General features: G+C 36.5%; 3 protein-coding genes across 3 annotated transcripts; 2 read left to right on the forward strand and 1 right to left on the reverse strand.

Moving 5' to 3' along the window:
- On the forward strand, window positions 2489–3055 carry LOC104741885. The gene has a single exon (XM_010462812.2). The coding sequence runs from the start codon at window positions 2597–2599 to the stop codon at window positions 2849–2851; it is 255 nt and encodes an 84-aa protein (XP_010461114.1). The 5' UTR covers window positions 2489–2596; the 3' UTR covers window positions 2852–3055.
- Window positions 3125–5886, reverse strand: LOC104741886 (beta-1,6-galactosyltransferase GALT31A). The gene is made up of 11 exons (XM_010462814.2): window positions 5563–5886; window positions 5069–5171; window positions 4914–4960; window positions 4591–4805; window positions 4437–4500; window positions 4268–4340; window positions 4066–4186; window positions 3898–3985; window positions 3692–3817; window positions 3488–3597; window positions 3125–3412 (listed from the first exon to the last, which is right to left on the reverse strand). The coding sequence occupies exons 1-11, from the start codon at window positions 5676–5678 to the stop codon at window positions 3264–3266; spliced, it is 1212 nt and encodes a 403-aa protein (XP_010461116.1). The 5' UTR covers window positions 5679–5886; the 3' UTR covers window positions 3125–3263.
- LOC104743742 lies at window positions 14407–15438 on the forward strand. The gene is made up of 2 exons (XM_010464790.1): window positions 14407–14673; window positions 14746–15438. Exons 1-2 carry the CDS (start codon window positions 14407–14409, stop codon window positions 15436–15438), a joined length of 960 nt encoding a protein of 319 aa, XP_010463092.1.

The raw sequence follows: 17323 nt of genomic DNA on the forward strand, positions 1-17323 counted from the left end.
TTAATCAAAAAGGAAAATTAACAAAACTAATCTATTTTCCATTGTACGCTACTTATATTATACGTGTTTTCTCAATAAGATTTTGACATGTATAAACAAACAAGTAATTCACTAAGCATGTATATTATTATTAATAAATAAATAGTGAATAACAATTTTAAAAAGAATAACATAAGTTATTTCAAAAGAATTATTGTTTTTGAAAAAATAATAAGACAGCTAATTAAGAAAATAACATTATATCTACATAACATTACATGTTTATATCAAAAACTTTGATCTCTAATTTTTTTTTGATATAATTTTGCCGATCTATTGCGTGAGTCTTTGATTCGTGCGGGTTTTTTGATGGAAGCTATCAGATGCAATAAAATGAAATTGAAGTATATAATGCCCGCTAATTTAATCGAGGATGGAGACACTGATGGAGGTTCCAAAAGTTATTCTATAGTTAGTAGCATTATAAGTTTGGAAGATAAGTTGGTGGTTGATGTTTCTGGTCAAAATTTAGAGTTTTCTTTTCTTAATAATGTTGATGATTCTGATATTGAAACAAGAGCTGCTTGATCGAATTATTGAGAAGCGGTTTCAAATTTGGAAAGTTGGAATGGTATACCATTTTAAAATTGGTTTCTAACTGGATTTATGTGGTTTTCTATCGGATTAGGTTCGTAAACAGTTTAAACTATATATATGGAGAAATATATGAGAACTTTTGATTCAGGTAAAAATAAGTTGAGAATTTATGATTCGAGAATATTTGAAACGAGGTCATAACTTTAAGATGTTTTAGTACAATTGGATACTTCTGAAGAGTAAATAGGTCGTTGATCCTTAACGTGATTATGACATATGTCATGTTTTGGATTGTATATAAAGTTTCCATTTTGTATATCTGAATTATCTAAGACTTATATATACCATCATGATTATAATTTTCAATTTTTTTCTTATTATATTATATATATTTCTTTCAATTTCTCAAATTTTATTGGATTAGTCATAAAATCATTGTAATCGAGTAGATAATTTTCACTAGTTGTTCATCCAATATCTTTGGAGTAAAAAAAAACTTCATGGTTAAAAAAACTATGTCACAAAATAATTTTAGTAATTATAAGAAATATAATTATGCCAAAATGAAAGTAAAACAACAGAAATTTTGTTTAATTTGTTTAGAAAACATTTTATAGGTGGTGAGAAAGAGCATACTTTAACAATAAAATAATTTTGGTGTAAGAACATATTTTTAATGGTAAAACATATAGTAAAATGTATGTGGTTACTTATTAGATGTTGCTTTGATGATTTGTTGCATGTAAAATATTTTGTGAATAAGTCAGTTTTTGAAATTTGACAATAATAATATTTGTAACGATGAGTATTTGGCAAAAGTTTTAGTAGGATATAGTTTAGCTTTAAATTATTGTAATAATTGTTATAATTTATAAAAATAATAAAAAAATATAAATAAATGTATGAAAGTAAATAAAAATATTTTCTAATTTAAATTATTTATATATTTACTTTAGGAAATAAAATTTCTTTATCTATTTTTAAAAAATTGTTTAAGGTTTATGATTTATTTTTTTCAACAATTTTTAAACACGCACATTGTGCGGACCCTTATCTAGTGTATTATATTTTGTAGTTCATAGAATTAATGTGGATATAATTTGTAACTTAACTATGATTACTAATTTATACTATATAAAATAAACTAATACTTTTAGTGTTAGTTAAATAATTCAAACATGTCATGCTAGATCCAATCATCCATCAACGGGTCTAAAGATTTTTAACTCAAAAAATAACTATTCTATGAAATCCGCGAAGATAAATGTCTGCAATGGTCATGTTTGACTATATACACTTTTTATGAATTTTTTACCGATATCACTGATTTAATTTATAAAAGATTAAAATATAAAATAATTAATATTAATAATAAATTATTAAAAATAAATGTACATAATTTTTTTAAAAAATATACATAAATTCATAAAAAAAACTTAAATGTATTAGAAATAGAATAAAAATGAAAAATAATTATTATGCAATGTACTCCAGGTTCAAACTTAGTGTATTAACTATTTTTATGGTCACTATATTTTTCATGAACCAAATAAATCTAAAACCCAAAACACAAAATTTTTAAAAGCTGACCTTGAGAGAATCTTGAAAAAAAAGAAAAAAAAACACAAACTAATTAGTAATTACATTCCTCTTCTATTAAAAGTTAAAAGGTTACCAATTTACCATTAATTAATTTGATTATAAATTAAGTCCAATCTAAAAAATATGTAAGGTCGTCTTTGTCAAGTGGCCACATCTCACGCTAAACCAATTGAGAAAATAAGGTCAAACTCGCCGAAAACTAAAGTGGAAAATTTCTAACTTTGAACTAACTCGGATCCAACTAGGATTCTTCTCTTTCCTCATCCAACACGGTCTTGTTTCGTCGCGTCTTTATTAAAAAAAGACTTTTCTATATAAACACTTTATATTGTTTTTGTTCCTTTCACATAAACATAATAAACCCATTCAAAGATCTTTTTTTCTTTCTTCTTTTAACAATTCGTTGTGAATTGTGATAATGAATTCGATGTTTAGTGCCTTTGACGCCATGTGTGTTGAGATTATGGGGAAGAAAGTTACCGCTGATCCTTATGTCCACCGCTCTGAACGCAACGCTACTTCTTCTTGCGGCCGTGGCGGCGGTCAAAACGCGTCTTTCTCAGCCAAGAAAGATGAAAAAGCTTCCAAGAACATGGATTTGGCGACCAAGACACCGAGGTTTGCTGTTGAGCTCGATGGCCTTCATTGCTTCGAGACCATAGTTCGTTCTTGATCACAAAATCAAGATTTTACGATTTCTTTTTTTTTTTTTGGTTTTGTTTTCGATAATTCTCGTATGTAAATACAATTTTGGAATTATTCAATTTCTTGATGCGAATCATCCTTCATAGTGATTGATTCATTGGTTTGATTGCAAATTGCTCTTGTCTCGTTTTATTAATTCATGAATTTGTATTAAAGAAAAGAATGATTTTTTTTCCCTGTTCTTCAAGAATCGATATCCTCCAAAAGCATCAAACTTTTGCAAGAATTTTTAGGGTTTAGGAGGCAAAAATTGAGGCTTAGATGATGCATGTGATGTTTGAACATGAACATGAATCATAATGACAGAACCTCTATACTAATTGATCCATAAGAAGAAGAAGAAGCTGAAACTATACATTGAAGAAAGAAGATAAAAATAATTAGAAACTTGTGTGCCAAATTGCTCCATCGCCTTCTCCACAACGTTGGTGTACTTGAAGCATTCTATCCACAGATTTGCAGATTCCGCTACAGCTCCAGTCGAAGGATGCTGCGCAAGGGTTTCCTGCTTGACCCTTCCATTCACAATCTGCACACACAGTAGTCATTAATAAACCTTTTTTACCTACTCTGTTACGAGCTAGCCAGATTTTTATCTTTTTACCCAAGGGTGTTCCGCAGCAGAGGCTTCTATCATCCATATGTTCAACATCGAGACCAATGAACCAAGAACCTAAAGAGACATCTTCATTTGCATACTTGTGAAGTAGTCGCCTGAAAAGAGACCGTGGGTGACATGAGTCAATTTGGGATGAGGATTGAGGATGATTGTAAACAAGAGTCTGTGAGCTGAGAGAGGAGAGCTCACCGGTTCACTGAGATATAAGTTGCTAAATCTTTGGAGATGGCATAGATTTGTCCAGTAGCGTGTCTGAAGTACTTGTTTCCTTCTTCACCAAACTTCCAATATTCTGGCTCATGGTATTTGACTCCTCTGCAGCACAATAATCCGGAAAAAAAAAAAGAGTCAACTCCTGATCTGCGTAGAAACATGAGAGCTTGTGACAGACTTACTTTTGAGCAAGGACAGGTCCAGACTTCATGCAACCAATGTACACTCGCGGTTTCCATCTATGGCGAGCCAATGTAGAACCAAGCATTCCTGAATAATTATAACTTAAACTTTAGTTAAGCTTTTTCTTGGAACAGTACGTATTTTAATATGCATTTTATGTAACTAACCGAGATTTACGTGAACATCATCATCCACTTTGACGTAGAAGTCTGCATCCCATTTTGCAACAGCAGATGAGAAGTATATTTGGGTTTTAGTTGATAATTCATGATAACCTTCTATGTGGTTCTGCGAGATATTCCACTATTTATTAGATATTATCAACTAAGGGAAAAGGACAACAGAGCTAGCGCTACAAATCAAAGCTACCAGGCGAAAGAAGTCTTTATGTTGTTCTTCTTCAGCTTCAATGGTGTGGTCCAAGACTCCTCCAGGAGAAGAACTATTTTAGAATTATAGTTATCCATATCAAAGTATAACAGTCAATATTATTTACTGTTTAGTAAATGTTTTGGAAACCAAATTAAGAAAACTCTACCTGTGACCTATGACAAATCGCATAATGATTCCCTTCTCTGTCTCTAATCTTTTCAATTCCTCCCCTGCAAAAAGTAAAGCAAGATTCAATCTTTTTGTCACATCATCTGCTATATATGGGAGCTTTAGAAGAGCTGGTTCGGTTCTTGTTGAACCTTTAGGAAGCCAGGTTCCTCTTATCGAGTCTCTTCGTTTTCTGCTACTGAAAGCAGTCATGATTCCCACCACAAAGAACATCCGAGGCCGAATCTTGTTCGATTTGTCTGCCTCTGATTTTGCAACAGTTGGAGATCCATCTCCACCACCAGATCTTGCTGCTCGAGCTGTAGCTAACTCTACCTCAAGCGAAGAAATTGTCTTGTCTAATGTCCTGGTACATGAAATAGCAAAATGAATTTAAAATGTAACTACAAAGCCTATCTCTAATAATATCATATCATAACATCATGTTTCAGTGAGACAAATAAAGGCACTTTACTTGATAACATCATGAGTATGTGAAACTCGAGACAGAATGTCACCTTCCTGGATAAAAGAAGAAGAACAATGCCAAAGTCAAGATTTAATTTTGCAATAAAACTGGAACAGATCAACAGGTGATGTAAAACACACAATATGTCATCATCTACTTGCCTTGCTCTCACAATCAATAAGAGGATGAAGTGACCTGGCTTGATCATTTTGCAGAGGTAAAGCTCTCTCAATGCCATCTACGGTCTCAGATGTCCCCAAAAGCCTAAAAGAAAGAAACAGATGTAAGTAAGATCAGAAGAAGCTAGGATTAATCAACCAAAAAGGGATTACTAGCTAAAATAACAATTGCCTAACTTGACAAATCTACTTGTACTAAAGCTACTTGCACAAAAGACAGAACCACTACAAAGAAAAAAGAAAAGAAAACATAATCTTTTCACTAGAATAAACATAATTCAGCATCAGAATGTTCCAGATTCACCAATGTGAAGACAGAAGATACAGTAGAAAGTGACAAAGTTGCAGACTTTTGAAGCTACATCTACATAAAAAACCCCCCTTTTGAAGCATTAGCATTAGTTACCCATACAAAACAAGACCAAGAATCCGCAGCATTAGCATTGAAAAATCTGAGAGAGAGAGAATGAAAGAACCTGTTAACGACAAGAACACCAAGAACGAAGCTAGAAACGCAGAGAAAAAAAACCCATCTCGCTGAAACACCAGAAGAAGAAGAAGTTGTAGATTTCTGATACCTTCCCATTCCCATTTTTTGTTTTTTCCCTTTATTTTCTATAAAAGAAAAACTCTGAGTGAGAAGAAGAAGAAGAAGAGGAAAGCTTGTTTTCTTTCTTTTTAAGGTTGTCTAGCGAAAACAACATGTGAACTCATCAAAACGACATCATCGTCTTCTCGGATGAGCAAAAAAGGAAAAAAAAAAAAAACAAAACTCAATAATGTCTATAATTGATTCCTCCTTTTTCTTTTTTATCTTTTTCACCACTCTCTTTTAATTTTGCAGTAGACTACTTAACTTTTTATTTTAAAAAACAAAAACTAGAAAATTAGTGTAAAATGATTTTTCTTTAAATTCAAATGTGTGCTTTTTTGGTTGCTCAATCAGAAAAGGAAAAAAAAAACTCATTATTGGTGGCTTAAATGAGTCGCGTGAATCTCTCAGCTTCACTATTGTTGTGTTATGTTCTGTCCGTCCCAAGACAAAAGGCTAGCTTCCAAATTTGCCCCTTTATTCTTCACACATTTGTTTTCTTTCTGATTTTTAGATACTCTTCCACGGTTATACTATAACTTATCTTTTCTTTCTCTCTCTTTTCTTTTTTTAATAAAAGGCTAGTATAACTTATCTTCACGAAATTACCTTATTTATATTTTTGTAATTTTTTTCTTATATATGTATATGATAGAAATTTGGAGTAAGTTATATAAATGTATATTACATTTCCTATTTCATACACTGATTTATTTTTATTATTAAGTATTCTATAAGTATTCTTTTAACATTTATCAGTTATCATTTATCTCGTTGGTTTCCTCAGATATGCAGGGTTGACCAACTATCTCCAACTGTAGAGGTGAAAAGAGTTTGGTAGTATTCAGTAGTAACTATTAGGATTTTGGGTTCCTCATAGTAAGTTTGCCCCACATCATCCTCTAAAACAGCGAACTTATTAATAGTTCTTCTTCCTTTTGTGAAGGCATGGAAGTAGCCTGTATTTCGGTCCCCTAAGGTGAGCCAAAGTTGGCGACTACGCTGTTTTCAGAACTCCTCTTCCTCGCCATATGTCTTTTCTAGATCCTCTGTTATTTTGGTGATATCAGTTGGGTTTGTGAGTCTCAAACATGGCAAGGTCTAGCTTCTCCTTGCATTCAATTATTCTTTTTTGGCTATTGACGTGTTTTTCTTTTGCCCATTTGATTAGAGCACTTTTGATTCTGCTTATCTTAAGGTCCACCTCCTCTGAGATTGCAGGGTCTCAGTTTTCCTCGATCAATCTGGATACTTCTTCGTTTGATTTCAGTCTTCTGTCATACCGAAATAAGCCCTTGCCCTTCTTTCTTTTTAGATCAAAGTAAGTGATAATTGGTCTGTGGTCAGAGCCTTCGAAGCGAAGGTACTCACTTATGCCGGATGGGTAAGAGGTTGCCCATTCACTGTTTGAAATTGCACGATCCAGTCGATAGAAGACTAGGTGGTCGTGACGTTTGCCTCTCCATGATAAGAAGTTTCCTGAATGGCGAAGGTCGAAAAGGTCACATTCTAACATGAAGGTTCTAAGGTCGATGAAGGATCCTTCAGGGCGTTATGGTCCACCAGATTTCTCAGAAAAGTCTATGATATCGTTAAAGTCTCCTGTTAGGATCCATGCTTCTGATCTGGTTCTTCCAACAAGTGATAATTGATCCCAAATGCCTTTTCGCTTTGTTTTGTCAGGTTCCCCGTAGATGAATGATGCGAAGAAAGCTTTTCCTTCAGCTTTCACCTGAGTGTCAATGTAGTTTTGGTTCTCAGCTAGGATTTGGAGTTTGATGTTTTCCTTCTAGAGCAGAGCGAGTCCTCCACCACCTGGACTGTGAGGAGAAACCAGTTTCATTTTTGTGAAGCCAAGGGGTTGTGTGGTTGTGAGAACCACATCATCAGGGTTTTTTGTTTCCATGAGAAACATTATATCTGGAGATAATTGTCGATTCATCTCCTTTAGTCGTCGGACTGTTGTGGGATTCCCCAAACCACAACAGTTCCAGCTTGCAATCTTTAAGGAAGAGGTGGGGGGGGGCTTTGTGAAAACCCCGATTGCTCTTTACTATGGCTGGTATGATAGGCATTTGAGGAGGATTGCGAGTGGAAGAGGGCCCTGCTTCATATCCAAAGTTTTTGTCATTTCTACCCTGATCTTGGTTGTTTGTTGGGGAGTTGGTATTCCTCGATTGATTTGACTTTCCGGAGTTATGGCGTCTATTTGGAGAGTTATGAATTAAGGTTTTGTTTCTCTTGCTCGACTTTTCTCCTCGTAGGTTTAGGGGGCTTCTATTAGTAGATTTGTTCAGTGGAAGTCTTCCTCTTTTCTTTCTTGGTGCTGCAGGTTGGTCTGAGATATCAGCGGGATGGAGAGGAAGATCAGGAGATAATTCTGGGACCTCCAGGGTTTCAGTTGTTGGTGGTTGGGGAGTAAGATTTGCTTGGGTGGCTGCCGCAATGATTCCAGCAGCTGTTTCTGCCATCATACCTCGATTCTCCCCTTGAATGACTCTCTGTTTCCTTGACATGCTTTCAGTTGGATCCGAACAGGTTGTATATTGTATGGTAACGTCCCGTAGTTCTCCCATGACTTCATCTGTTGAAGGTATGGCATCGGGGTCAGTAGATTGCGGTTCAAAGGGTGGGAGTCGCTCTAGATGTGGTCTCCTGGATCTAGGAGTTTCAGAGGATTCAGACCAGTTAAGTTCTCTTGGGGTTGACTTTTCTCTCCACTGGAAGTTTGGGGACAGGGTTCCATGAGACGACCTAGGCCCTCGGTTTGAGATTCCTCTGCTTTGGTGTTCGAGGGGCCTCGGGGGAGATCTCCTATAACCATATGAACGAGAGTCATGGGATCTAGGGCGGTAGCTTCTGTTTTCAGTGGGGGCCCTATCGTCGTATTTCCTCTTGCTTCCTGAGATGTAGCTTTGATAGGCATTAGACCTAGGTTGAACCGAGTGGTTACGGTCCACTCTCTCTCTGTAAGATATGTGGCTACAGCTTCCTGCAGGGTGGTCATTGGGTTTTGACTGGGAGGGTGCTCTAAAGTTGTCTTCCGATGTGTAGTAGTTCCTATGCACCACCGCTGGAGGGTGTGAGGGGGTTGCATAGGATACAGGGTTTCCTATCTCTTTTATCTGAACTCCCGGGCATGCTTTTTCCTCGTGAGTTAGTTTTTGGCAGTGGTGACAGTGGTTTTTAAGGTTCTTGTAATCCAGATGAACGAGAGCTTCACTCCCATTTGCAAATTCTACGACCGTCTCCTTGGTTAGTGGTTGCAAGCCATTGATCAGGACTTTGACTTTTGCAGTAGCAATTGTTATTTCCATCTCCATAACCTTTCCTAGCTCATCACCGATTGTTTGCAGCATCTCTCGCTGCCAATAATGTTAAGGTAGTCCTTGCACTTCGATCCAAAAGGGAATCATAGATGGGAAGGTTTCAGAGATCACAGGTTCCCATTTTTGAAGGATGACCATCCATTGATCAAAGTGGTAGGGTCTATTTTCAAGTACTTTTTGTAGATCTTCTTCGTATTCGAATTTGAACTGGAAGCAGCCTCTTCCTAGGTCAGCGCTTGTAGCTTTACCCCTTAGGGTCCATCTGTTAGTGAGGAAGGGAAACAGGGCATACAACCTCTGCACTGAGGGGTTTGTCAGTCTTCCCATGAGGGTAAGGGCATTTTCTTCAATCAGGGTTGAAGTATCTAGTTCTGGGGCTCTGATGCGTTTGCAGGGAGGATGAGAGTATCCTCTTTCCAGTCTTTTATCCTTCTGGAGGGCTGAGTAACGGTTTGTCATTTGTGGTTGCAGGTTGGTCCATAAAAACTTTAGGAGTAAGCAGGTTTCAAGGTTTTGGGTTTTGATATCGTTTCAAAGCTTAAAAAGTTCGTACCGGTTAACGGAAACAGACATGAGCTGAGCTTAAACAAAAAGATGAAAGACAGGGTTACCCGAGAGATCCATGCTAGCAGGTAGAGGTGGTTGTACACGGCGAGCAAATGATTTGAATTTCGCCGAAAACGGTTTGAATGGTCAGAATCTTCGCGAACCAAACATCAAACCTGTGGATATTGCTTCTTTTAGGAATAGAAAGTTGGTGAGATCCGGTTAATAAGAAGGTTCATGCTGCTTTTAGTTGACCTCGGGACTTGTGTTTGGGAGAGAAAGTCAGCTTCGATCTCTTCAGTTTCCTCAATCCTTCGTTAATCATGTGGTTAAAGTCATTCCTTTAAATTTAAATTCTCATCTATGTGATCTAATTTTGCATTTTAGGTTCCTAACAAAATCTAACCATACTTATATACTTTATGTTTGCGTGTAATATTTACATATACAAATAAAATGTCCATAACTTTGCTTAGTGTAGTGGATCTTAACCACCTTTTTTCCTAGCTAAACTACATTGTACTATGAGACAAAACCTGAGCATGAGATTGTTTTTTTAAGGGGCTCGACGTTATTAATCTATAGATCAAGGTTTTGATGCAAAGAGACCATAGAATAATTTATGTATGTCGACTTTAAAATCAATAAATTTGGACCAGAGGGTGGCCACCAATCTTGAATAAATAAACAAATTATAATGATTAGCACCATTACCCATCAATTTAACGAAAGTATGGATTGAAAAACTACAGATAAGCATGTTAATAATACAATATTCTAATGTTTCCATACTCATTTCGGCTAAGGTATACATAACTTTGAACCAAAGGAACATGTAATTAAGAAGGGCAGATGATTTTAAATTCTATTATTCATGAGCATGGGAATCGTCCTCTCGAGCATTGGTTAATGCATGAATCATGATGATTATAAGCTATCAAGGAACATCCATATATAGATCCTATAATCAAAAAAGAAGATTTTTTTTTTCTTTTCCAATTTTATATACTGACTTTTGTATATATTTACAACAAATGGTTACATTTATATACTTGCCATTCAATATTTTTTGTTTTTGTAAATTATATGTAACACTCTCTGCGTTTCACAAAATCTATCATTCTAGAATGTATATATTTTTTTTTTTTGACAAAAAAAAAAAGAATACATTCTTTTTTTATAATAAATTTCTTAATTTACATCGAATCTAAATCATTAATCACATATTAAATAAAAGCATAGATATAAAATTCAATTTTAAAAAAACTTTGTGTCAAAATAATATTTTTTGTTAAACAAATGGAATAATTTTCATGATCCCATCTATCTTAACATTTTTGAAGTACATTTTTGTGTCATTCTCTCTTATCTTTGTATCCAAACAAGTCTAAACTAAATTCTCTACAATCCTTACAACCAAACACAATCATTTCCTTATTTGATAATATTAATTTCCTAAAATATATCTATCTAATTTAAATCAATATGTTAGATTAAAATATAATTCTCTTTTCATTTTTATTTAATCTTATATTTAATTATTTTAATTACTATTTAATACATAAAGTTAATAAAATTTTAGATCTTTTTCAGCATATAATGTGATTTGAATTTTTATAAACGGATATATATTAAAAATTGTCTTAGGATATTGGTAACCAAACAAGTGTATCCACATATAGAGCTCGGGATACATTTTTGGAGTACAATAGGGTGTCATCACTTTTTGCCAACTTTGGGTCGGGTTTTTAACTAAAATTATAATTGATTCAATTATCTGGATCCTCCTTAAGATTGCCGAATATTTTGGGCCGGTTTTTAATCCATAGCATACTTATTTACATCCAATTAATGCCAATTAATGGCCATTATATCTTAGGAAAGATCTAATTTGCATGCCGAATTTTTAGGACCGTGTTTGACAAAAAGAATTAATAACCCAAATTATGTAATCACATCCTCAATCACATCCCTATAATATAGCAACTAATTCAAGATGAATACATCTTAGGAAATATCAAATTTGCGTTTAACAAACGATTACATATTTGGTAAAATCTTATTAGCTTTAAATGTACAATATTAATCCAATAATATCAATTGAGAATCATAATAAGAATATGCCATTTCATTCATACCTAAATCATAACTAACAAATCGTAAAATGTATATTCTCAACTTGCGAATCAAGAGTTTCTACAAAAATATACCTACAACCGTTAACAATATATATATATCAACAAAATAATAGACCATGGTGTACCACAGGGTAAAACCTAGTTGATAAGTAGTGCGGCAGAAAATACATTCATTTAAGTTAATTGATTGTGTTTTTCTTCTTTTGCTTCAATGTTAGAAATAAAAACAAATAGAGTCATCATAAATAATTTACTATCATATCAAAGAGGGGAACATAGAATCACGAAAGATGTCTATAGAAACGAAATAAAACGAGAGAATCACGTTTAATAATTCTCATTTTTATGAGATTTTGGTACTTGTAAGGGAGACAAGAGTATTATAGTCAAATATATCAAGTAGACGAAAGAGTGGGCAAAGGGCAATCATACAAAGCACATTCCCAATTCGAAATTCAAAAGAAGTGGATGGCATGTTCGTGAACCGGCGTTGGTCGAGTGGTGACAAAAATGGATCAATTGGTAACTATTGGGTTGAGTATTGTATATTGGGCCTCGGTAGTAGATTGAATAACCAATTTTGTATAGTAGCTTGGTCAGCACGTCTAAGGTTCATCAAAGTTGTCGAGTCTTGTATATAAACGCCGCAAGGCACTCGTGAACAACAGACACAGCATTCATTTAATATTTACATGGTATCAGAGCATAGATCCTTCTAACTGATCTAGGCTTCTAAATTTCTTTGAGTTTTTTCGTTTCTAATTTTTTCTTTCTGTTTTGTTTCTTGTTTGGAAGTTTCGAAAGTCTCTTGTTCGTACGATGGGGGACGACACTAAGAAGATTGTCGAAACCGGCGTGACCGGTGATAAAGGTGTTGCTTTGTCACCTTACTCTGTGTTTGCTTCTGATAATCCAGGGGCGCTGATCACCTCGGTGCAACTGACGGGTGATAATTATAACGAGTAGGCTACGGAGATGTTGAATGCTTTGCAAGCGAAGAGAAAAACGGGTTTCATTGACGGGACTCTGAAAAAGCCGTGTGAGGGACATGCGGATCTCGAATCATGGTTGAGTGTCAACTCAATGAGAGTAGGGTGGTTGAGGACATCTATTGAGCCTCATGTAAGATTGACGGTGACGTTCATCAATGATGCCCACAAGTTGTGGAAAAATTTGAGGGAACGGTTCTCAGTTGGGAACAAGGTGCGTGTTCATCAGTTGATAGCTAAACTGGCGGCATGTAAACAAGATGGTCAAGCGGTGATTGGCTATTATGGACGACTTGCTAAGATGTGGGAAGAACTCCAAACCTATCGACCTCTACCGGCGTGTACGTGTGGAGCAGCGGCAGCGTATGAAAAGGAGAGAGACGAAGAACGAGTTCATCAGTTCGTGATGGGACTAGACGAGTCAAGGTTTGGGCATGTCGTGACTGCCATCATTGAAGCAGACGTGTTGCCCGATCTCGGAAAGGCGTATAGCAAAGTTATTCGAGAAGAAGATAGACTGAATTCAGCTAAAGCTCGTGAACAACAACATGAAGTTGTTGGGTTTGTGACTCGCCTAGAGCAAGGAAACGGTGAATCAAGTGGAACTCGACGTGAGTCTCGTGACGGAGGTAATTTTGGAGTTCACGGCTCTAGTGGAAACAGAGGACGTGATAGACTATGCTCTAACTGTGGTAGAGCTGGGCATTAAAAGAACTCTTGTTGGCAGATTGTGGGTTATCCTGAATGGTTTTCAGAGAGAGGCGGTAGAGGAGGACGTGGTCAATCACGATGAGGTGGTCGCGGTGGTTATTTTGGTGGTCGTGGAAGAGGTCAAGTGAATGTTGCGTACACAACAAGCCCAAATCCTAATGCAGTCTCCGCGGACCTCACTCCGGAACAAATGTTGCATGCACTCTCGCAACTACTTAAAGAAAAATCAAATGGTGGGAGTGACAAACTAATGGGTAAGAAATACGGAGATGTGATCCTTGATACAAGAGCTTCACATCACATGATGGGAGATTTATCGGTGCTTTCAAATCTCCAAAACACTTCTCCATATACCATTGGTTTTGCAGATGGAAGTGTGACATTGTCAAAATAAACGGGCGTGTTTCGTTTGTCAGATCGTATTAGTTTATACAATGTGTTATATGTACCTGATTTGAATTGCACGTTAGTATCGGTTTCAAAGCTTTTGAAGCATTCTAACTGTTTTGCCTTTTTCACTGATGCGGTGTGTGTTTTACAGGACCGGTTTTCGAGGACGCTGATTGGAGCCGGGAAAAAACGTGATGGAGTTTATTATTTTACGGATGTGCAAGCTGCTCGAGTAAACAAGACAGTTCGGAAAGTTGATGGAGTTATGTGGCATCAACGATTAGGACATCCTTCGTTTTCCGTTTTATTTACTATGCTTTTGTTTTCCGGTGTTTCTGTTTCTGCTAGTCCAAGTCCATGTGAGACATGTTTTCGGGCTAAGTAAACTAGAGAGATGTTTTCTGATAGTATTAATAAAATAAGCAAGTGTTTTTCCTTAATTCATGTTGATGTTTGGGGTCCGTATCGTATTAAAGCCTCCAATGGCGCAGATTATTTTTTGACAATCTTGGATGATTTTTCCCAAAGTGTGTGGACGTTTTTGTTGTTAGAAAAATCAGAGGTTAAGAGTGTTTTTCAAAACTTTTGTGCCTATTCAGAAAAACAGTTTGGGAAGGCAGTTAAAATGGTTAGGAGCGATAATGGAACAGAGTTTCTTTGTTTGTCATCTTTCTTTAGGGAAAAAGGTATTGTCCATCAAACGACTTGTGTGGGCACACCGCAACAGAATGGTAGAGTGGAAAGAAAGCATCTTCATCTCCTCAATGTTGCAAGATCCTTGTTATTTCAAGCTCAGTTGCCTACAAAATTTTGGGTAGAAGCGGTCTTAAATGCGGCACATGTTATCAATTTGACGCCAACAAAACTGCTTCATAATAAATGTCCGCATGAGGTGCTATTTGGACAACAACCGGTGTATGATGATTTGCAGGTGTTCGTTTCATTGTGTTATGCACATTAGCAGATTCGGGACAAAGACAAGTTTGTTCCTCGTAGTAGAAAGTGTGTGTTTGTGGGGTATCCGTACGGTAAGAAAGGTTGGAAATTATATGATTTGGAAAACAATGAATTTTTTGTCTCTCGTGACGTAATATTCAAGGAGGATGAATTTCCCTTCTCTGCTCAGCCAGAACCAGGACTGCCTCATGATGTTATATTCAACACATGTGATACTGATTGGTTTGTCGATGGGTCAGCAACTATTGGAATCAGGGGGAGTGTTAGTAACACCGAAAATAGGGGGAGTCCCCAGGATAGTGGTTTGGTTGGTAATGTTGTTGAACCAGAAGTAGAAGAAGTTAGTCCAGCCGAACTTGATGGTGCCATTCTTGAAGTTGGTCCCATTTTACCGTCTGGTTCGTCGGCGGTTGTTGATGGTTCTACTGACCGGAACTTTGTTGTCTTGCAGCCCGAACCTGACATGGGACAGGGCAAATGTGCGAAAATACCGTCTGTTCGTTTAAAAGATTATGTGTTATACAACGCAGTGGCAAGTAACTCCGCTAATCACGTTCTTCCCGACCTCTCCACCAGCGATTATTGTGACACGGTCCAAGGTACCTCTCTTTATCCCCTCACTGATTTTATCACTGACGCTCGGTTTTCATCTCGGCATCAGGCGTTTCTTGCAGCCATTAGTGCAGCGGTTGAGCCATAAAGTTTTAAAGAGGCTCTCAAAGATAAGCGTTGGACGAATGCTATGGGTAAAGAGGTTGGAGCTCTTGAAGAAACAAAAACATTTAGTGCCGCAGATTTGCCTCCCGGGAAAGTTGCACTTGATACAATGTGGGTTTATAGAATTAAGTATCACTCTAACGGGAGTATTGAACATTATAAGGCACGACTTGTGGTGTTGGGAAATCGACAAGTTGTTGGTCAAGATTTTTCTGAAACCTTTGCACCGGTTGTCAAAATGACAACGGTGAGAGCTTTGTTACGTCTTGTAGCTGCAAATAATTGGGTAGTGCATCAAATGGATGTGCACAACGCTTTTTTTCATGGTGATCTTCGCGAAGAAGTGTATATCAAGCTTCCGCAAGGTTTTACATCTTCATCTCCAAATAAATTACTTCGCTTACATAAAGCTCTTTATGGATTACGACAAGCTCCGAGATGTTGGTATGAGAAGCTATCTACGGCTCTCGCAAAGGCTGGTTTTGTTCAGTCTTATTCTGACTACTCTTTGTTCACCTACACACGTGGGAGTGTAGAGATACGGGTCTTAGTTTATGTTGATGATCTTGTTGTTTGTGGTAATGATAGTGAGGCCATTCGCAAATTTAAGAAAATCTTGGGGAGTGTTTTCGTATGAAAGATTTGGGAAAACTTAAATATTTTCTCGGCACTGAGATTGCCCGAAACGAAGAAGGTTTTATGTTGACACAAAGGAAATATGCGTTGGATATTGTAAGTGAAACATGGTTGCTGGGTTCAAGGCCTGCTGTTACACCAATGGAACAAAACCATCACTTAGCTTCGGATAATAGTCCTTTCATTCTGGAGCCAGCATCATATCGAAGACTAGTCGGTCGTCTTATTTATCTTGCCAATACTCGACCTGATCTTTCTTATTCTGTTCACATCTTGTCACAATTTATGCAAAAGCCACGGGAAAGGCATATGGATGCTGCATTACGTGTAGTCTCATATCTTAAAGGAACAGCAGGGCAAGGTATTTTACTCAGTTCTCGTTCCGACTTGCAACTCTCAGTTTATTGTGATGCCGATTGGGGTACATGTCCGCTCTCTCGTCGTTCTTTAACCACCTATGTTGCTTTCCTTGGTGGTTCTCCTATCTCTTGGAAGACTAAGAAACAAAAAGTGGTGTCGCAATCGTCTTGTGAAGCAGAGTATCGTGCAATGTCTATTGCCACACGTGAGATAATGTGGTTACGACAACTTCTTAAAGATTTGGGTTTTCCACCAAACGGACCTTCTCGTCTCTTTTGTGACAGTAAGTTTGCGCTTTATATTGCTGCTAATCCCGTTTTTCATGAAAGAACAAAATATATCGAGAACAATTGTCATCGGGTACGTGATGCCATCAAGAGTGGCGTTCTTACAACTGCACACATCGGTACTAAGGAGCAATTGGACGTTTGTAATCTACACGCTCCATCTTGAGGGGGAGTATTGGGCTGAGTATTGTATATTGGACCTCGGTAGTAGATTGAATAACCGACTTTGTATAGTAGCTTGGTCAGCACGTCTAGGGTTCATCAAAATTGTCGAGTCTTGTATATAAACGCCGCAAGGCACTCGTGAATAACAGACACAACATTCATTTAATCTTTACAGTAACCGAAAGAACAATCGAATGATCATGATTTCAATATTTTTTTTCTGTACTATATATTTCAAAATTTAGTATTCTTATTTCTCACATTTTCCACAATTAATTAAAAAAAAGTATCAAACCACAAATAATTGATTTTGTTGAGTAAACTAATTTATTGGGTGATAAAATTGGGTTAAGTTAATTTAATTTATTCAACTAGTTTTTAGGTAATTTTTTTGTTTGATTTTTTATCTCTAATGTTTAC

This window comes from Camelina sativa, chromosome 14 (genome assembly GCF_000633955.1).
Source record: "Camelina sativa cultivar DH55 chromosome 14, Cs, whole genome shotgun sequence".
Lineage (NCBI taxonomy): Eukaryota > Viridiplantae > Streptophyta > Magnoliopsida > Brassicales > Brassicaceae > Camelina > Camelina sativa.